The following is a 22,439-nucleotide window of genomic DNA, read 5'->3' on the forward strand; positions in this document are numbered from 1 at the left end:
GAAAATGAAGGTCTTTTCTTACTTTTTATTAGTTTTCCCTTCATTGGAGGGAGGGGATAAGATTGTTTAGGTTCCGGTGCTAAATGTGTCATTTATATTCGAATTTCTCCATTTATAGTCCAAGGTCTCTTTATTGCCAGCAGCAAGCCCAGTGATTCCCCACCTGTCAGTGCAGTCATTATCATGAGGGATGTTAGGAAAAGTTAAAAAGAAACATCAGGACCATCTTTGGCAGCGCCAGTAATCCAGGACCAATGGGTTACACCATAAAGGATAAAAGCTTTCTTTCACCTGGAGCGAAGTCTGACATAACTGTTTGCTTAACCGGGCGAGGGCAAGAAAACTGAACTTTTGTTCTCCAGCGAACATCCCCAAATGTCGGCTTAATCAGGCAAAACTGACTGCTCCCAAGCAGAACCTTCCTGTGGGAAGAGACTGCCCGTCAAGGTAGCCTATGTTTAAGGGAGAGAAGAGGAAAGGCTGCATCTTGTGGCTGGGGGTGGGAGGGTGTCATGGGTTGGGAAGTATTTTGAGTCACGTCTTTCTGCCGGTCATGCCCCCTCCTTCTGCTTGCAAGGGGATTCAAGGCCTGAGATTGACCTTGGGGGCTGGGGGAGAGAAGGGAAGGGCGAGGAGGAATTTGGCCATGAGGCAATATCTTCTAATGGTCGGACTGAGGTTAAAACTGTTTGTGTTCAACTCTTGGCCATTAGGAAGATTAATCTTCTGACCTTCCCAGACCACGATGGCTCTCTTGAAGCGTCGATCCCTATTGACGAGGGCCCTTGGATGCCTCTGTAGTCCCTGAGTGGGTGGAGGGGAGTACTTTGCTGAGATTTCACGTGCAGATTCCTCCAAAATCACCTGTGATCCTGCTGATCCTATAGAATTTGATGTTATTGTGGGCTAAATGATATGTAGAAAATAGAAAATTGGTGCAATTTTAGCTGTCGCTTCTTGGGATTTTAAAGATTAGGGAAATAAGTCACTCACCCACCCAGGCTCTTTCCACTCAGCCATGCTGCTTCATGAGTCGCCACGTGAGGGTGGTGACTGGGAACCAGATACCTTAGGGTATCTGAACATGGTTCCTGAACTAATTTGCCTTTTCCCCTGGATTGGGGGCTCTCATTGTGAAGATCGGGGTGTTTAGGCTGACAGTTCCTTGCTGGACAAATTAAGAGAACCCTTAGTCATTTACAAGGAGAATGCTGGGTGTTCCAAGCGCGAAAAACTGTTGGCTCTAGTCAATCCTAAACTGCAAGTTCTTTGTCCTGTATATCTAAGAATCTCAAGTCCCTCCTTTCCCCGCTTCTCCTCTCATCCTTTTCCCTGCATCCAAAGAAATCATTCCTCTGGAAAATCCTTTTCTTTAAATGTTATTTGTTAAGTGCTTACCATGTGCCAGGCACTGTACTAACCACTGGGGTAGATACAGGCTAATCAGGTTGGACGTAGTCCCTGTCTTACATAGGACTCACAGTTTTAATCCCCATTTTACAGATGAGGGACTTTGGCACAGAGAATTGAAGTGATTTGCCCAGGGTCACACAGCAGACAAGATGCGGAGCCGGGATTAGAACCGAGGTCCTTCCATCAAGCGCTTAGTACAGTGCTCTGCACACAGTAAGCGCTCAATAAATACAATTGAACGACTCTCAGGCCCGTACTCTATCCACTAGGCCATGCCGCTTCTCCACTAGCAAGCTTTCCAAAGACAGTGGCCTTGAGGTATCTGTTCCCAGTCGCCATCCTCATGTGGAGAAGCAGCGTGGCTGAGTGGAAAGAGCCTGGGGCTGGAAGCCAGAGGACCTCCCTGCTCGGGCATTTGCCAGCTGTGTGACCTTAGGCAAGTCACTTGACTTTCCTGGATCTCAGTTTCCTCACCTATAAAATGGAAATCCAGCAACTCTTTTCCCTCCCTCTAAGACTGTGAGTCTTATGTAGGACAGCGACTGTGTCCAACCTGATTATCCTGTATCTCCCCTGTGGTTTTTTTTAATGGTATTTATTAAGCGCTTACTATGTGCAAAGCACTGTTCTAAGCGCCGGGGAGGTTACAAGGCGATCAGGTTGTCCCACGGGGGGCTCACAGTCTTAATCCCCACTTTACACATGAGGGAACTGAGGCCCAGAGAAGTGAAGTGACTTGCCTAAAGTCACACAGCTGACAATTGAGGGAGCCGGGATTTGAACCCATGACCTCTGGCTCCAAAGCCCGTGCTCTTTCCAGTGAGCCACACTGCTTTCCCTGAGCCGAGTGGAATGCTTGGCAGTGCTTTGAACAGTGCTTTGCACATAGTAAGCGCTTAACAAATACCATCATCATTATTATTATTATTATTATAAGCACTTAACAAATCCTTCAACAAATAGCAATGACTCGTTTTGGGCTCCTGGATTGCCGTCCTAATAATGATAATAATAATAATGAATAATTATGGTACTTTTTAAACATTTACTATGTGCTGAGGACTTTCCTAAGCACTGGAATAGACACAGGTTAGGTTAGACCCAATCCCTGTCCTGCTTGGGGCTCAGAGTCTTAATCCCCATTTTGCAGATGAGGTAACTGAGTCCCAGAGAAGCAGCGTGGTTCAGTGGAAAGAGCCCGGGCTTGGGAGTCAGAGGTTGTGAGTTCTAATTCCGCCTCTGCCACTTGCCTGCTGTGTGACTTTGGGCTCATCACTTGACTTCTCTATGCCTCAGTTACCTCATCTGTAAAATGGGGGTGAAGATTGTGAGCCCCATGTGGGACAACCTGATTACCTTGTATCTACCCCAGCTCTTAGAATAGTGCTTGGCACACAGTAAGTGCTTAACAAATACCAACATTAGTATTATTAAGTGACTTGTCCAAGGTCACACAGCGCACGTGGTAGAGTTGAGATTAGAATCCAGGTTCTTTTGACTCCCTGGGCTCTGTCCACTAAGCCACGCTGGGACAAATTCACTGGACAGGCTGGCACCCTTATTATTACTATTTTCAAATCCCCCCCGGGAAAGAGAGCCCTTCAGGATCCACTTCCAACCTCCATGGCCCTTCTAGCCCGGAAATTCATCCTCTTGCCTAATCCAAATTCGTTGTTTTTGCTGGGCTGTTAAATTGATTTTGGGGGGTATTTGAGGAAATGTCACTGAAGGTGAATATGAATGATTTCACTGTGATGCTAGAAGGACAGAGTAGCTTCCAAGATGCGTGGACATGAAAAGTCAAAGCTGGCAGCCCACTGTCGGGATCTGCGCGGACATCCAGAGGGGCTGATCTGCCAAGGCTGGATATTCAGACTCGCAAGAGACTATGAGAGCTGTTTTTCTCCAGCTATGAACAGTCTTTTTTATTGTTGTTAATATTTCAGATTTTTAAGGCCACTGCTATATGTAGACAAACAGTGTTGCTTAGATTGTAAAACACCGCTTTACAGGAAACCGTGAGCTTTCGTAATCAGGGATGCTTAGAGTTCTTTTCTGGATTCCGGGTTCCCAGATCTGACAATTTTGTTGTCGTTGTTGGTTTTGGGTTTTTTTTTCCCCCCTTCTCTTGAACTGAATGACCCTATATTTGGAGCACAATTATTCTATTCATTGTATTTTTGTTTTCACTGCTCTGCCTGCAGGTGTCACGTTCAATCTGAGACTCGTTTCGGAAGTGGTTATTTTTGTTCTGTGGCATTCCTGGATGTGAATGCAATCAAAAGAGAATGCTGGCCAGCCTCATGCTGAGCCCAAGACCCTCCCCTTCCCTGCTGTCCCACTGTGCCGGGGAGGGGGCGGGGGGGGTATCGAAGGGGCATCTCCTCCAAGAAGCCTTCCCTGACTAAGCCATCCTTTCCTCTTCTCCCACTCCCTCTGCGTCATCCTGACTTGCTGCCTTTATTCACCCCCCTCCCATCCCCACAGCACTTTTGTCCACCTCTGTCATTTATTTACTTATATTAATGTATCTGTCTCCCCCTCTAGATTGCAAGTTTGTTGTGGACAGGGAATGTGTCTGTTCACTGTTGTCTGACAGAAAGCAGGGGGGATGTAGGGGAGAAAAGAGAGGGAGAATCACACCCTCAGGCACGGTGACGATGGTAATGGCATTTGTTAAGCATGCGGCAAACATTGTGCTATAAGCAACGGAATAGATGCAAGATAATTGGATCAGACACAGTCCTTATCCCACAGAGGGCTTACAGTCTAGAGGGGAAGGAGAACAGGTATTGAATCCCCATTTTACAGATCAGGAAACTGAAGCACTGAGAAGTAAAAGACTTATCCAAGGTCACACAGCAAGTTAGTGGTAGAGACAGAATTAGAACCCAGGTCCTCTGACTCTCAGGCCTATAATCCACTAAACCAAATTGCTTTTGTGATTAAAAACCAATGATGTGGTATTTGCTCCCCCGCTAGACTGGGAAGCCAGGACCAGCATTCTAATCCCAGCTCTTTCATTTGTCTGCTGTGTGACCTTAGGCAAGTCACTTAACTACTCAGTTTCCTCATCTGGGATTAAATAGGGCTTAAATCCTATTCCTTCCTTCTTAGACTGTGAGCTCTTATGGACAGGGACTGTGTCCAACTTGATTATCTTGTATCTACTGTAGCGCTTGGTCCAGTGCCTGGCACATAGTAAGTACTTAACCTGTACCACCACCATTATTATTAAAAATAAAAAGGGACAAGGGGACTGATGACAGATGCAAAAGGAGAACAGCATAAAGACAAAAACAAAAGTCAGGAAAGTCATGGAGTGAGGAGAAGAAATTCCATTAGACTGTAAACTCCTCAAGGACAAAGAATGCCTTTTACCTTTAAAATATGTTGCGGTGGTCCTAACACAGTGCTCGGCAGTGACAGTAGTAATGGTATTTATTGAGTGCCCACTGGGTACAGTGCTCTGTACTATGCACCTAAGAAAGTACAATAGAAGTATTGGACTGTATTAGAAGTATTAGACTTTTAGACAGTGAGCCCACTGTTGGGTAGGGACTGTCTCTTTATGTTGCCAATTTGTACTTCCCAAGCACTTAGTACAGTGCTCTGCACATAGTAAGCGCTCAATAAATATGATTGATGATGAAGTATGAAATATATTACCTTCTCAGAAGGAGCTTGCACTCCAACTGGGGAGGCAGATATAAAAAAAATGACAAATTAAGTCATTGGGTAATTGATGGTATTATTGATTAAACATATATACACAAGTGCTAGGAGTGGTATAAATGTGTCAGGGCAATGTATCCAGTAGGCATGCATATCTAGCAATATAGTTAGCATAGCAGTCAATCAGTGCTATTTATTGAGTGCTTACTGTGTGTTTACTGAATAGTCTTAGGAATGCTACCCCGCAATAATAGTACAAAGACTATTCATTCTAAATGCGAGAGACCACGTAATGCCACCAAGAGAACTGAACAGTTTAGATTAGGCCTGTGAAATAAGTCGGTAACGTTTGTGACTTAACCATGGTATTTGTTAAGCGCTTACTATGTGCCAAGCACTATACTAAGCAGTGGGGTAGATAAGATAGTCAGGTCCCACCTGGGGCTCACAGTCTCAGTAGGAAGTACTTGTTCAATCAGTGGCTCACCCTAAGTGTGTGTGGAGCACTGTACTAAGGCCTTGGGAGAGCACCGGAAATATTAATACTTAGTACAATACAGTATCAGCTTTAGTACAATGCCTGGCACCTGTTAAGCACTTAGCAAATAACATTGTTATAAAACTACATTACTTGTGAACAAGAAGTAACTGGAGAAGCAACGTGGCCTCATGGATAGACCATAGGCCTGGGAGTCAAAAGGACCTGGGTTCTAATCCCAGCTCCGCCGCTTGTCTGCTGTGTGACTTCGGGCAAGTCACTTCACTTCTCTGGGCCTCAGTTTCTTCCTCTGTAAAATGGGGTTTAAGACTGTGAGCCTCACGTGGGTCAGGGACCGTGTCCAACCTGATTAACTTGTATCATCATCATCATCATCAATCGTATTTATTGAGCGCTTACTGTGTGCAGAGCACTGTACTAAGCGCTTGGGAAGTACAAGTTGGCAACAGATAGAGACAGTCCCTACCCAACAGTTGTATCTACGCCAGCACTTAGTATAGTGCTTAGTATGCTAAGTGCTTAACAAATACCATTTAAAAAAAACCCAAAAAACGAAGAACAAAAGCTCCAACAATAAAGAAGACTACAAACCTTGACCAAACTCCCAGGTAAAAGTAGAAATCTTTCCTGTGCTTACCGAGGTTAATTGTCAGTGAGACTCTTTGTAGAGAACAGCCGTAGCCAAAAACAGACATGCTGTTTGTGTCACTGCCTCCTCAGTGAAATAAGCCACTTTTCTATTTGTGGGTGTCCTGCTAGACTACTCCAGATTAGAAAGTCATCATTTAATGACTCTGACCCCAAGGGTTACACCAGAACTGTGGTTTGTTGGGAGGCCAGACCAGCAGACGTGTGACAGTCAGGAACCAGGGCAGCGGTTTGGGAAGGTGGTGAGACTGAGGTAGAATTGAGAAGCAGCATGGCATAGTGGATAGAGCATGGACCTGGGTGTAAGAAGGTCATGGGTTCTAACGCCGGCTCCTCTGCTTGTCTGCTGTATGACCCTGGGCAAGTCACTTCACTTCTCTGGGCCTCAGTGACCTCATCTGTAAAATGGGGGTTCATATGATACTCCAGAAGTTTAATACCTGACCTTCAATGAATTTAAATAGCCAATTCCTTATTTGGGTCATTGGAAGGGACAATCTGAGGACTGGACATTCGTCCCTCTTCTCCTACCCTCCCACCCTTCCTGGGAGAAGATGTGATCCCTATACCCGATGCTGGGTGTTCCACACCAGGTAGACCAGTTAGAAAAATATTTCAGTCTCCAAGCCTGGGACAGAGGCTTCTGTTTAATCTTTAAAAGACTTGGTGATTGGATCGTTTGGTCATTCTTGTTCTTTTCGTGATGGTTGTCGTGTCATAGGCTCCTTAACCGTTTTTTGAGCTTGAAAGATTTTCCTAGGTTAGTGGTCTTGCCCACTCCTGTCCCCTGTTGAGAAGCAGTCTGGCTTAATGGAAAGAGCACAGGCCTGGGTGTCAGAGGACCTGGGTTCTAATCCCAGCTCCTCTTCTTGTCTGCTGTGTGATCTTGGGCAGTCACTTAACTTCTCTGGGCCTCAGTTTCCTCATCTGTAAAATGGGGATTTAATACCTCTTCTCCTTGCTACTTAGCCTGTGAGCCCCATGTGGGATCTGATCATCTTGTAATTACCCCAACACTTAGTACACTGCTTGACACATAGTAAACTCTCAACAAATACCGCAGTTATTCTTAGGGCAGAAATGGCATCGTCTGTTATTTTATCATTACTTCCCCAGTAGATGAAACAGAAACTTAGGAAATAATTGATGGTGGTATTGGGGTTGCTCGCGCTTAGGTTGGGGCCAGTTCTGGGCGTGGTGGATGATAAAAGAACATGTCAGCCATCTCTGTGTCTGATTTTAGAGCTTTTTCAAATGTTGTGTTTGAGTGAAAGGGTTTGGGATGGACGATGGACTTTGGAAAGAGAAGCTGGTAGTTTGAAAGATGTGGGGGTAAAAATGTGAAATGTATTTCAGGTGTGTGGAGAGAAGCAACGCTTTGAGAAGCTGATGGAACATTTCAAGAATGAAGACAACAATATAGATTTCATGGTGAGTCTTATTTTAGAAACAAATTCGGTTGTATGGTATTTTATGCACTGAACAACGTCTGGGTGCTCATTAGACCTCTTCATTTGTTTATGCACATGTAAGACAACAATCCATCTTGCTATACCATTTCCATCTTCCTGCCTCCTTTGAAATGTGCTCACTTTCTGAAGAATCCAGTTCCTCTGTAAAGAGCTGAGGGATCATGGTGGGAAGATCTGAGATGGATAGTGAGTTGTCCACCCCGGTACTTCGGCTCTTTAGATGCATTGTCGTTCGTCCGATGAGCCCTGGCAAGTTACTTTTTGCTGGGCACCCTGCTTTCTTTGAAGTTGATACAGAACTGGGAGTTAAGAGCAGCCGAAAGCTTACTCCTCTCATGTCCCAGGGGAAAGCAAACTCGTGGTCAGCTTCGTTGTCAAATACCCAGAAGTGGAAGAAGGCTGGGCATGAGACTCTGGAGGTCCTCACTTCGCTGCCCGGGCTTTGTCAGAAAAAGACCCCTGTTGCTGTCCTGCCTCCAGTGTGGCTGATTAGCAACTTTGAATAGCGCTTGCCCTCTCTCACCTGTGGTCAAGTGTACAGGAGACTGTGGGCCTCCCAAAGCCACTCACACCCTCGGATGCAGTACCATGCTCGCCATCCTCAGCATCATCCTCATACAGGAAGGACGACTCAACTGAGCGGCCATCGTGAGCAGAGCCTTTTGGCTTCTGCTCCCACATGGCAGCAGCTCCCGGAATTTCCTTGGACCAATGAAGCTGATCGAAAGGGCTGTGGGAACCACCAGGCCCCATGCCTCGTTGAGATCATTTAACAAGTCGCATCTGGTGATCCCGCTTCTTATGGGCAGCAGCTAGAGTCCCCCTCCCCACCCCGGGCTGTTCCCCAAGGTGAACTGCGCAGGTCACAGACACCCCCAGGATCCAGTCGGTTTCGGTGGGCAGGAGGGACGCCAGCCTTATCGAGTCGACTCAGCTGAGTGCCGATCGGAACAGCATTTCCTCCCCTCGCCTCCCTCCACCCCAGCCAGGAAGAAGATAGAAGCTTCTAGAAGTCCTTTGCTGCCCAGGGAATGTGGGCAACTTAGAGAGCAGTCCTCAACCATACTGCCTCTCCAGGTAACGTACAAAGACACGGCCAGGATACTCTTGATCAATACCATAACATTTTAAAAATAGACATTCAAATCCCACCTGCATTCTTGATCCTTTCAGGTGACATCCGACCCAGGTTGCCTTCAAGTAGAGTTGGCAAGCCACGGGGCTAGATTCGTTTCTCCGTGTCTTCCCGTTGCCAGCCCAGTCTCCCTGGGGCCTTGGGGACCACCCACCTCCAGGTCTGGCACGGTTCATCCCAAGACCCGGACATCAGGTGAACGGCTGCTACTTGATTCCAGCCAGCTGACAGGGTTGTGAGGGTGGGACTCTGGCCAGATGTCTGGCTTCCAGACAAATATAGCAGCTCTATTTCTCAACATTGTTGAGGCAGCGGTTGGGCTCCTCCTCCCCTTCCCCCGCTTCCTCACCTCCCTCCACCCCAGCCGGGAAGAAAATAGAAGCTTCCAGAAGTGCTTAACTGCCAAAGGATGTGGGCAACGAGAGGACAGTTCTGTAACCACACCACCTCTCCAGGAACATCCACAAAGTGCCCTGTGTTTTGCAATCATCTGACCGTTTCCGCGTTTGGGTGTTTTAACTCGGGGCCCGTGGAGAGCTCTGAAGACACAGTCCCCCGACTCCCAGGCTCGTTGAAGGACCCAGCTGGCTCCCCAAAGGCTCCACAGCTCTGCTCCGTCCACTTCAGAAAGCCCACTTGAAAGGACTGAAATAGCTAATTGCCTGAGAGCTTTGTCACCACATGTGCTGCCCGCTGTGTTGGCGAGTAGGATCCAGAGGAAATTCCAACTCCTTTATTCCTGTCCATCTGGGGTCACTAATCCACACACGCAGACTTTATTAGTAATAGTGTTTATCGAGCACTTTACATGTGGAAACCACTGTACTAACACTCCTCCCCATGACCTATCTTCACCTTCCTCTGCAAAAGAATTGGAACTTAAGAGGCCTCCCTGTCTGGGGTGATTCTTCTTGCAGTGTGATTCTCTGAGTTTTCAGCAAAGACAAGCAGACAGCCACAAATGGGCTGGCATTTACTGTCCTACCACCATCTGGTCTGCACTAGAGCTACGAGTGACTGTCGGTGGCATGTAACAGATGCCATCGAGGAGGGGGAAAAAAGCAGCCAGAATACTGCAAAGGTTGAAGATGGGCCTCTCTCGTTTTGGAACCGCTCTCATCTCCGAGCCATTACCTTTTTCGTCAGAGAATTCAGGGCCCAAAAGAAGTTCACAGATGACGTAGCTGAGGCTTCTTCTAATCCAGGAAGGCAGGGATTACCCTCTAGAGAAATCAAGTTTCTCACCTCTCTTCCAGTAAATTCCAGCATATCTCAAACTTTACTCTTGAGTGGTTTTTCCCTCACAGAACATGAAATAGCTGCTCGACCGTCGCCTAACTGCCAGCTTGTGTGTGGTGGGGTGGGGAAGATGGAGGGCAGGGAAGACATGTCAAGCTGTGCAGTGTATACGCCACACACCACTTGTCGTAGGTACTGAAAATTGGCGATTTTCTCATTGTTCCTGGATTATGGGGAGCTTCTAGCTCCATGTGGACCACAGTGCCTGGATCTCCCATCACCATTCCAAGTTCCTCTTCCTCCCAGAACAAGAGCACACAGTGCAAGAGAGCAGCAGACGGTGACAGAAACACCAAAGAACACCAGAATCCCAGGGGAGGCTGAAGCCAAAACCAGTTACGCTGGTAGAGACCAACTCATTTATTTGTTCTTCGCTCTACGAATTGGTCACTTTTATCTAGGCTCTTATTCTTTTAGCGTTTGGCAATTTGGGCCCACCTTTCTCCCCCATTAGATTGTAAGCCCCTCAGGGGGCAGGGGCTGTGTGTTTTCCTACAATTGTATACATCCAAGCACCTAGAACATTAATGTTAATGACGGGAGATGCTCAGTTGATGCTGCTAGTGATGGAGGGGTGGGGTATGGTGGAATGGTTGTGGATGAGCCTGGGGCTTGGATGCACCAGATGGAGTAGAGGTAAGATTACAAGGAGTGGAGGAAAAGATAGGAATTCTTCTTATTAATTTTAAATCTTACTCCAAAAAGAAGGAAGATGCCACCACACACTGTGATTGGAGTATCTCTAACCTTGGGATGGATTTTTGATCAACAGGGCAAGGGAGGTGGGGCAAAGATGAGGAAGATTGAGTGGAGGGGAAGGAAAATCTAAAAATGCAGAGTGGAAATGGGGCCTGAGAAATCTAACTCGGTATCCTTTACTGGCACTCTTGGGCCTTTCTGTTGGACCATTCCACTGAGGAGATGTTTACAAAACACTGTTCTACAACCAGACTGTCTTTAACCAGGGATTTCCTTGCAGGTGGCGTGCATGCAGTTCATTAACATTGTGGTCCATTCGGTGGAAGATATGAATTTCAGAGTCCATCTCCAGTACGAGTTTACAAAGCTAAGCCTGGATGAATACTTGGATGTAAGTATGACTCAAACCACTGACCTACAACCTGGGTTGATTTTTAAGGGGCTTACTATATGTCAAGCACTGGGGTAAACAATGGGAGAGATCCAAGCAGAGAAGCAGCATGACTCAGTGGAAAGAGCACAGGCTTGGGAGTCAGAGGTCATGGGTTCAAATCCCAGCTCCGCCAATTGTCAGCTGACAGCTGTGTGACTTGGGGCAAGTCACTTAACTTCTCTGTGCCTCAGTTACCTCATCTGTAAAATGGGGATGAAGGCTGTGAGCCCCATGTGGGACAAGCTGATCACCTCCCCAGTGCTTAGAACAGTGCTTTGCACATAGTAAGTGCTTAAGAAATGCCATTATCATCATCCAAGATAATCAGCTCAGACATAGTCCCCGTCCCACACAGGGCTCACGGTCAAAGAGGGAGTGAGACCAGATATTTGAGTCCCATTTTACAGATGAGGAAACTGAGGCACCCAGAAGTTAAGTGACTCACCCAAGGTCACAAAGCAGGCAAGTAGTGGAGAGCCAGGGCTAGAACCTGGGTCTCCTGACTCGGAATCCCCTACCCTTTCCACTTGGCCACACAGCCTTCCAATATTGCACAATTTGGCTCACAGGCTGGTTGGTCTTTCAGTACAAGGAAATTCCAGCAAATTGCATAGAAGTTGTATTTATTGAGTGCCCATTGGATGCAACACGCTGTGCTAAGCATTATTGTTATTATTATTTGGGAAATACAAAACAGGCAAGGGAGACCAACTGGCTGGAGGGAGCACATCCAATAATAATAATAATAATTAAGGTATTTGCCAAGAGCACTGGTGCTGAGGTGACTGGACACAGTACCTGTCCCACATAGGGCTTGCAGTCAGAGTAGGAGGGAGAACAGCAAATTGCTTAGTAGTAGTATTTATTGAGTGCCCATTGGCTGCAACATGCTGTGCTAAGCATTATTATTATTATTATTCTTTGGGAAATGCAAAACAGGCAAGGGAAACCAACTGGCTGGAGGGAGCCCATCTGATAACAATAATAATAATAATTGAGTTATTTGCTATGAATTTATTATGTGCCACGAGCACTGAATTAAGTACTGAGGTAGGCTGGACACAGTACCTGTGCCGCATAGGGCTTGCAGTCAAAGTAGGAGGGAGAACAGGTGTTTAATCCCCGTTTTACAGATTCGACAATGACTCCCCCCACTTCAAAGCCTCATCGAAGGCACATCTCCTCCAGGAGGCCTTCCCTGACTAAGCTCTCTTTTCCTCTTCTACTTCCTTCTGGATCACTCTGACTTGCTCCCTTTATTCATCCACCATCCCAATTGCACAACATTCATTCAATCATATTTACTGAACGCTTACTGTGTGCAGAGCACTGTACTAAGCGCTTGGGAAGTACAAGTTGGCAACATATAGAGACGGCCCCTACCCAACAATGGGCTCACAGTCTAGAAGGGGGAGACAGACAACAAAACAAAACATGTAGATAGTTGTCAAGTCATCAGAACAAATAGAATTAAAGCTAAATGAACATCATTAACAAAATAAATAGAATAGTAAATTTGCACAAGTAAAATAAATAGAATAATAAATCTGTATAAATATATACAAGTGCTGTGGGGAGGGGAAGGAGGTAGGGAAGTGGGGGTGGGGAGAAGGAGAGGAAAAAGGGGGCTCAGTCCAGGAAGGCCTCCTGGAGGAGGTGAGCTCTCAGTAGGGCCTTGAAGGGAGGAAGAGAGCTAGCTTGGAGGATGGGCAGAGGGAGGGCATTCCAGGTCAGGGGAAGGACGTGGGCCGGGGGTCGACACCGGGACAGGCGAGAATGAGGGACAGTGAGGAGGTTAGCAGCATATTTGTAATTTATTCATAGTAGTGGCTGTCTCCCCCCTAGACTGTAAGTTCACTGTGGGCAAGGAATGTGTCTGTTATATTGTTCTCTCCCGAGCACTTAGTACAATGCTCTGCACACAGTAAGCCCTCAATAAATACGATTGACTGACTGATCGACTCTCTGGGATGAAGGTCGCAACCTTGGTGACCCTCGGCTGGACGGGTTGGGGTTCTTGGGTGGGTGCGTCCGATTTTGAGGGCTTCCGGGCCCTGTGCTAACTCGCCTGCCGCTCGCTTTGCCCTTGCAGAAGCTGAAACACACGGAGAGTGACAAGCTGCAGGTGCAGATTCAGGCCTACCTGGACAACGTCTTTGATGTCGGGGCGCTGCTGGAGGACGCCGAAACCAAGAATGCGGCCCTGGAGAGGGTTGAGGAACTGGAAGAAAACATTTCTCACGTAATTCCGTTCCCCACCCCACCCACTCTATGTCATGCACAGGCCTGAAACTGTGATATTTATTAATCAACCAGTGATATTTATTGAGCACCCACTGGGTGCGAAGCACTTTAGGGAGAGTACAATACTAGTAAAAGATACAGTACAGTCTCTGTCCGCAAGGAGCTACCAGTCTATATATGTCTCTACATATTTATTACTCTATTTATTTATTTATTTATTTTACTTGTACATATCTATTCTATTTTGTTTTGTTAGTATGTTTGGTTTTGTTCTCTGTCTCCCCCTTTTAGACTGTGAGCCCACTGTTGGGTAGGGACTGTCTCTAGATGTTGCCAACTTGGACTTCCCAAGCGCTTAGTACAGTGCTTTGCACACAGTAAGCGCTCAATAAATACGATTGATTGATTGATTGGTAGTTCAAAGAGACTTGCCAGAGACCACCCCTAGAGAACTGCTTACTGCCGAAACCCTCCGATGTTTCCTGTCGCTTAGTACAGTGCTCTGCGCAGAGTAAGTGCTCAATAAATAGGATGTTCATTCATTCGATCGTATTTATTGAGCGCTTACTGTGTGCCGAGCACTGTACTAAGTGCTCGGGAGGTACAAGTCGGCAACATATAGAGTTGTGATCATCTATGACCCACTCCCTTTTTGAAATCCTTCCAGTTATCGGAAAAACTGCAGGACACGGAGAACGAAGCCATGTCCAAGATTGTGGAACTGGAAAAACAGCTCATGCAGAGAAACAAGGAACTGGACGTGGTTCGGGTAAGTTTTATCCCGGCCGCTCGGACGGATGGAGCGATACGGAGCTCTGTCCCACTCCGTGAAGTAAGCGGCAACAGTTTTAGGGGCTGGTTTTGCCCACGCACATTTCAGGGTGCCAAGGGGTGATGTGCAGTTAATGTCGGCGTGAGTCCTTATGGATGGATGGACTTCATACAGATCCGGATTTCCCTGTGGTTAATAAAAGTTTTCCACTTGCTGGAGTCCTGCTGGGGCAAGTGCTCTAGGTTTCTGACTGGGACCCTCCCTGGAGACCCCAAGAGGAAGGCCCGGAGATTCCTGTGCTATTCTTTTTATCTCAGAACCCAGACCCTGCTTATCCATCAATGAATCAATCGATTGTACGTATTAAGCACTTACTGTGGGCAGAGCACCGAACTAAGCGCTTGGGAGAGTACAGTATGATGGACTTGTTCGGCACATTGCCTCCCCACAACAAGCGTACTCTCTAGAGGCAATGAACAGAGAGAGGCCTCTGTGTCTCCCTGACTTGCTCCCTTTATTCATCCCCACTCCCAGGCTCACAGCACCTCTGTGCGTATCTGTAGTTTATTTATATTAAAGTCTTTCTCTCCCTCCAGACTACAAGCTTACTGTGGGCAGGGAGTGTGTCAGCCTTAATGTTATATTGTACTTTCCCAATTAGTGCAGTGCCCTGCACACAGTAAGTGCTCAATAAGTATGATTGCTTGATTGACAGGGAGGGGAAAGGGCTAATGATTTTCCCGGGAAAACACTTGGTAGATGGAGCGATTGAAGATGAGTAAGTGGGTTGAGTGAATCGTTTTTGTCGAAGCGACGCTTTGAGGATTAATGCAACAAGAATATGAAGCTACAGTGACATGTGGGCCTGCTTGGAGATTTTGGGGGTTGTGGTAGCATGTGCAGTCATGTTGGGGACCTGTGCAAGCATGCTTGATTCGCTGGGGGCCGCGTGAGCCTGCTTGGATGCCCTGGAGGGTATGTGAACACGCTTGGATATGCTGGGGAACGTGTATGAGAATGCTCAGGTGTGCTAGGGGCCATGTGAGATACATTTTCTGCCCCAGGCAGAAACCCTTGACTTCCCGGGTAACCTGGGCACCATAGGATGGCCTCTATTTTTGCAGTGTGTTCCTCTCTGCGCAGGTCTCCTGCTCAGAATCTGTTCCCGATTTGGCGTTTGTGTGGTGTAGTGCTGTGGGGTCCCACCGAGGTTCTTAACCACTAGCTCTCTGGCAGGAAATCTACAAAGATGCAAATACCCAAGTCCACACGTTGAGAAAAATGGTCAAAGAAAAAGAGGAAGCCATTCAGAGGCAGTCCACTCTGGAGAAGAAGATCCACGAACTGGAGAAGCAAGGGACCATCAAAATCCAGAAGAAAGGGGACGGAGACATCTCCATCCTGCCAGTCGTGGCGTCAGGCGCGTTGCCAGCGGGGGCAGAGGCCTCAGCCAATTCCTACGCAGGACCAGTTACCGGGGCGACGTCCTCCATCCCCTTGCCCCCACCTCCCCCCCCACTACCTCCATCGACACCGACGTCTGAGGCGGGTAAGGAGCCTTCGGGCGTCTGGAATCAGAGCCAAAGTGGACACTGGAAGCCACAAAAGGTGTAGGTTGTGTCTCTTGGGGAGGGGAGTTGATGGGCTCAGACCATCGGTGCTCCCATTCCAGCAGTCGCCGTGAAATTCACCCTATTTTCCTCCTTCAATCAACCCCATTTATTAAACCCCCATGGTACACAGAGCACTTTCCTAAGCACTTGGGAGAGTTCCACGGAGTAAAGAAGCAGCCTGGGAGTCAGAGGGTCTGGATTCTAACTCCAGCTCTTCCCCTGGTCTGCTGTGTGACCTTGGTCGAGTCACTTGTCTTAGTGGAAAGAGCAGGGTGTGCCATTTGTCTGCACTGTGACCTTGGGCAAGTTGCTTAAACCTTCTCTGTGCCTCAGTTATATCATCTGAAAAATGGTGATTAAGACTGTGAGCCCCAGGTGGGACAACCTAATTACCCTGTACCTACCCCAGCACTTGGAACGGTGCTTGGCACATAGTAAGTGCTTAAGAAATTCCATAATAATAATCATTATTATTCTCTATACCTCAGTTTCCTCATCTGTAAAATGGGGATTAAATCCTGTTCCCTCCTAGTTAGACTGAGAGCCCCATGTGAGACAGGGGCTGTGTCCACCCTGATAATATTGTTTCTACCCCAGTGCTTGGTACAGTGTCTGGCACATAGCATTTAAAAAGTGCCATTTTAAAAACAAAAGTACCTGACCTCAAGGAGCTTACTTACCATCTTACGGGTAAGTGGAAGGAAAAGTGAATCTGTAAATGGGAGCTTGAAGGTGAATCAGTCTGGGGTGACAATCAATCTGGAGTAATTTAAATTTCATCCTATCACGCTCCAAAGATGAACCTTCCTCCCTTGGCTAAAGCACATTTCCACTGTCCAATCTGTCCCGTTATCAGTGGTAGGGTGCCTTTGCTACCTTCTCTCTCTGCCACCAGGGACTCTAATCGCTGCAACCTGGCTGCTCTTCTCATTCACAATCAGTGGCATTTATTGAGCATCAGTGGTATTTATTGAGCACTCACCGTGCGCAGAGTGCTGCGTTAAGTGCTTGGAAGAGTTCAATCCAACAGAATTGGTAGACAGGATCCCTGCCCACAAGGAGCCTCTTACATTTCGAGAACCGGTGAATTCAGCGGCCAAAGCACAGATCTTTGGAAAACACGCCCCACTAGGTCTTCCCTTCGAATCACGAAAACTGAGCTAATCGCAGTCCGGTTCAGCGGCACCGTCGTGTTTCAAACTGATCTGTGTGTTCTCTCTCTCTCCTCCTAGTGCAAAATGGGCCGGTGACCGCTGCCATCACGCCCCCTCCTCCTCCTCCTCCCCCACCACCCCCGCCGCCTCCGCCGCCTCCGCCTCTCCCGGGCCCGGTGGCCGAAACGGGTCCGACCTCGCTGCCTCCGCCGCCTCCTCCGTCGGCGCCCCCTCTTCCAGGGACGGCGTCCCCCACAGTGGTCTTCAACTCAGGATTAGCAGGTAAGAATGTGCCCCTCCTTCCTGATGGCCGGGCGTGATGAGACAGGGTCGCTGGGTAAGGCAGGGCTGCCACGGGGGCTGCCCCCTCCTCTCATCCTCCCGTACCCAGGGGGTTGTGCCAGTCCCTGGGGGACTAAGGATGTGCTTTAAGACGACATTTTCTGCCTGGAAAGTGTTCACTGTTTCTGCCAGGTCTTGGAGTGAAGCATGCTAATCCCATAATAATAATCATAACAACGATTATGCTATTTGTTAAGCGCTTACTATGTGCCAGGCACTGGGGGGGATACAAGCAAATCAGTTAGACACAGTCCCTCAGTGGAAAGAGCCCGGGCTTTGGAGTCGGAGGTCATGCGTTCAAATCCCGGCTCTGCCAATTGTCAGCTGTGTGACTTTGGGCAAGTCGCTTAGCTTCTCTGTGCCTCAGTTCCCTCATCTGTAAAATGGGGGTGAAGACTGTGAGCCCCCCCGTGGGACAACCTGATCACCTTGTAACCTCCCCAGCGCTTAGAACAGTGCTTTGCACATAGTAAGCGCTTAATAAATGCCATCATCATCATTATTATTATTATTACGTGGGGCTCACAGTCTTAATCCCCATTTTACAGAGGAGATAACTGAGGCACAGAGAAGCGAAATGACTTGGCCAGGGTCAAACAGCAGACAAGTGGCGGAGCTGGAATTAGAACCCATGAGCCTCCCAAGCCAGTGCTCTATCTACTACAACATGCTGCTTCCTATCTAATAATAATAATAATAATAATAGCATTTATTAAGCGCTTACTATGTGCAAAGCACTGTTCTAAGCGCTGGGGAGGTTACAAGGTAATCAGATTGTCCCACAGGGGGCTCACAGTCTTAATCCCCATTTTACAGATGGGGTAACTGAGGCCCAGAGAAGTGAAGTGACTTGCCCAAAGTCACACAGCTGACAATTGGCGGAGCCGGGATTTGAACCCACAACCTCTGCCTCCAAAGCCCAGGCTCTTTCCACTGAGCCACGCTGCTTCTCTAAATAATAATCTGCTGCTATCTCCCAGCAGATGCACTCATATGACCCATTTAGCCAGTGTGGACTCTTTTGCCTCGACTCACACCCTTTGGAAGGTGGGAAAACATGTCCCTCTCCCCTCTTAACTCAGAAATGGGTGTATTCAGTGCCGGAAGCAAGCCCCAGCTGGCCTGGATTTGGCTCTAACATAAGGCGAAGTCCCAGAAGGGATATTTCGCTATTGCCGAAGTGTGGCAGGGTTCAGACTGGGGAGGGGTGGTCTCCCCCAACTCCACTCCTTCACCCACCAGCGCCAGCCCATGCTTTCTCTTCTGTCCCCCACAGTCATACCCACATCCCACTCTCTCCCATTTTATCCCCACCCTGAGGCTTGGTAACTTCAGTGGCTGTTGGATGCCGCCTCCAATCCTGCCTCCCTCATTCATTCATTCGTATTTATTGAGCGCTTACCATGTGCAGAACACTGTACTAAGCGCTTGGGAGAGGCCAGTGAAACAACAAACAGACACATTCCCTGCCCACAACGAGCTTACGGTCCGAAGTGGGAGACAGACATTAATATGAGTAAATAAATTACAGAGATGGTCGTAAGTGCTCCCTGCCCGAGCAAGCACTTCTGGGGCATTGAGGGTGATTTCTGGTTCAAACTTTTTTCACTGTCAGCTCTGGGGGCTTTGACCAAAGCTGTACAGGATGAGGAATTTTTTCTGAATGGATGTTGTAGCAGAAGCGTCTGTTTCGAGCTGTGTGGCAGAGCCAGCCCCCAGGTCCCCATAAACCTAACAGGAGATGGAGTCTTGCAGGCAAGAGAAATGACTTGGGAGCTCATTCAGCTAATCCTGCCCCAAGGGAGGCCACTCCGGTGACCTCGGCAAGTCCGATTGATAGAGAGCGTTAGGGGTTATTCCCATCTCCCAGCCTTGTCTTCCCACTCCATTACCATCCAGGGAAGGCCACAGGGATCTCCTCCACATACCTGCTACCCAGCAACAGAGCGAGGGGCCTTGAGGACCCTCCAACCACCACTGTCAATTGGGTGGCACAACCCGAACAGCCTCCCTGAGGCAATGATCGAAGGATCCCTAAAACTCGTGACAGAAATATCCATTTTGGAACGCAGACTCTGACGCTAATTTGTCCTGAAGGCACTTATCCTTTCCCCCCGGGACACATGGAAATGGCTGGGTGCCTTTCCTTAAATTGAACATGCGCTAAAAGGTTTTGAATTTCACTTCCAGCAAGGTGTAAAGTGGCTGTGTCATGGTGCCCTTGATTGATGTCTTAAGAGGGTGTTCCTTGGGTCTGATCATTCAGCGTTTGCAGCGCAAAACAGCCCTCAAAAAACACATACTCTTTTTTCACTGGACACTTGGATTTTCCTCTCTCTTTACTATTTATTTTTTTTGTGGTATTCACTAAACGCTTGGGTGTCAAACACCATTCTAAGTGCTGGGGTGACTACAAGTTAATTAGGCCAGATACAGTCCCTGTCCCATATGGAGCTTACATTCTAGTAGGAGGGAGAATAGTATTGAATTTCTATTTCATGATGAGAAAACTGAGGCCCAGAGAAGGGAAGTGACTTGCCCAAAGTCACCCAGCAGGAAAATGGTGAAGCCTGGGCTTCGTCCACTACCCAGGGTCGGAACAGGGGCTGGCTTATCGTCTTCCTTGTTGGGGTTGGGGAGAATGCCCATCCTGCCCTCCAGACAGATTGTGGAGGAGGCTATTTATTTATTTTACTTGTACATATCTATTCTATTTACTTTATTTTGTTAGTATGTTTGGTTTTGTTCTCTGTCTCCCCCTTTTAGTCTGTGAGCCCGCTGCTGGGTAGGGACTGTCTCTATATGTTGCCAATTTGAACTTCCCAAGCGCTTAGTACAGTGCTCTGCACATAGTAAGCGCTCCATAAATACGATTGATTGATTGATTGATTGACCAGGGTGGCATTTGAAACTCTGGGATTTCTGTTTGCTCGCAGAAGAGAAGGAGCACTGATGCCCCACAGGTAGGAGACTCCCACAGGGGATAAAGGGAGAGAGCTGTGTTGCCTTTGACCTCCGTTCCCCGAGACAGGCCTGGCTCCATCCCCTCTTCAGGAGCTGCCCCGAGGACAGATTAGCTGCTGGCCAATTTACGCTAGTCGGTCCAGGGCCCCAGCCTGACGGTCAGATCAGGGTTCTGGCGCCGGGTTCGTGACCGGGTCATTCCCTTGCAGGAACCATTGGTGCGTGGCCTTTACGGATGCCTTCAGGGATGGGTCCCAGCTCCCGGGATGGGACTGGGACAGGTTAGGGCCCTTGGCTAAAGAAAGCAACCAACTTTCTGCTCTCATGAGGACCAAACTAAAAAGATGGGGAGAAAGCAAGTCGTGATAGCCAGGGTAGAAGAGGTGTATGCCTTGCCTTGCCGAGTGCTTGCCAGCGAAATGGAGTGTCGGGTGTCAGTTTGCTAATCCAGGGGTGTGTGGACTGTTCAACTGGATGACTCTAACTGTGTCTAATTTTTATTTCCTTTGTCCTTTCTGCTCTCACCAAAGATGGGCCAATCAAGCTTTTCTGTAGGTTCCTCCTTGACGAGTGATTTTATGTGTTTCCCCCGTGTCTCCCCGTTAATCCACTGGTGCCGTGCCATCTTTCATCTCCGTGCTATTTTAAGTGTAGACTCATTTCACTGTGACATCGTGTCTGGAGTCTAAACCCGGGGTTGGCTTGCTGTCATCTGGGGGCTGCCCACACCTTTCTCAGCAGGACCGTGAGAGAGAACTTAGGCTTTCAGCGGGCTTTCCGGGCTCCTTTACCATGGACCCTATCTCCTTGAGAAGAGGACTTTGGGCCTAGTCAGGTAGTCAGAGAGGAAGGTGAGACTCTCCTCCATGCTGCCCTGAAGAATAAATTGAAGTATAACTTCAAACGAAGGGGCGGGTCTCGTTAGCCTGGGGTCTTGTAGGAGCCTTGAAGCGAGCGTGCACCTCTGTCCTGGGTAGAAAAGTGTGACCAGCCTGGAATTTTCCCATAATGCGAAAGTGCTTCAAAGCCAAGCGTGGAAGGAGGGAGGAGGAGAAGCATTTCCTAACTTCACCCCACTGGGAGAAGTGAGGTCTTGCAGAGGCAGGTGGGAATCTAGGCCCTGAAATGCCCACCTGTGGAAAGGTCGGAGGGGAAATGCCACGGTCACCATGTTTCTGCATGCTTCTGGGGCGGGGGGGATATTCTCTGATGCCATTCCTGTTCCCATGGCCTTCGTGACACTGGAGGAACAGAGGCAGTCCCCTCCGCCCCATATCCCATCCTTGTCTTGCAGTGTTGACTGGGAGGAAAAACCCATCCCCTAACCATCCAACGTGGTTGTGCTTACGGTTCTGAAACTGCCGAACGGATGTTTAGGCATATAGCTCCCCATTGGGGCCAGAAAGGGCCCTCGTGGGACAGTGTGGTGTGTGCACGGAAGTGTAAATGCCTTCGGGAGGCCTTAACTCAGATGAAACATTAGGGTCTTGTCTTGCCAGCCTTAGAGAGGAAGAGAGGTTGGATCTCACCCCTGGTCCGGCTCTCTCTGTTGTGCTGGTCAGTGGTTTGCCATCAAGAGCAGGCAAAGTCTTGAGTGTAACTGGCCCTTAATAATGATAGTAATAGTAATAGTGGTATTGAAATCCTTCCATACAATCAGATCAGACAGTCTGTCCAACATGGGGTTCACAGTCGAAAGGGGTGGGAGAGCAGATTAATCAATTAATCATATATTTTACGGTATTTATTAAGCTCTTAATATGTGTCAAACACGGTTCTAAGCAATGGGGTAGGTACAGGTTAATTAGGTCAGACACGGTCCCTGTCCCACGTGGGGCTCACAGAGCACTGTACTAAGTGCTAGGGAGAGTATTATATGACAGAGTTTGGTAGACTCATTCCCTGCCCACAAGGAACTTGCCGTCTAAAGGTTATTTAATTCCCCTATTTTACAGTTAAGGAAACTATGAGGCTCAGAGAAGTTAAATGACTTGCCCACGGTCAAATGGCAGGCAAGTAGTGTGTCTGGGATTAGAACCCAGATCTTCCAAGAGAGGGGAGGGGAGAGCAGAATTCC

At 48.0% G+C, this 22,439-nt stretch overlaps 1 protein-coding gene across 9 annotated transcripts in view; it reads left to right on the plus strand.

Moving 5' to 3' along the window:
- The window catches only part of FMNL2 (formin like 2), a 224,598-nt gene that overhangs the window by 181,709 nt on the left and 20,450 nt on the right, over positions 1–22,439 (plus strand). For 6 of the 9 annotated variants that reach the window (XM_038750790.1, XM_038750785.1, XM_038750786.1 and 3 more), the window contains exons 10-16: positions 7,592–7,666; positions 11,121–11,231; positions 13,366–13,515; positions 14,185–14,286; positions 15,526–15,838; positions 17,135–17,338; positions 20,893–20,913. In XM_038750790.1, the coding sequence (XP_038606718.1) occupies positions 7,592–7,666; positions 11,121–11,231; positions 13,366–13,515; positions 14,185–14,286; positions 15,526–15,838; positions 17,135–17,338; positions 20,893–20,913 (976 nt within the window). The remainder of the gene's footprint in view (positions 1–7,591; positions 7,667–11,120; positions 11,232–13,365; positions 13,516–14,184; positions 14,287–15,525; positions 15,839–17,134; positions 17,339–20,892; positions 20,914–22,439) is intronic. The other 3 variants (XM_038750789.1, XM_038750791.1, XM_038750793.1) reach the window with 1 other exon arrangement.

The sequence above is a fragment of the Tachyglossus aculeatus genome, chromosome 9, assembly GCF_015852505.1.
Source record: "Tachyglossus aculeatus isolate mTacAcu1 chromosome 9, mTacAcu1.pri, whole genome shotgun sequence".
Taxonomy (NCBI): Eukaryota; Metazoa; Chordata; class Mammalia; order Monotremata; family Tachyglossidae; genus Tachyglossus; species Tachyglossus aculeatus.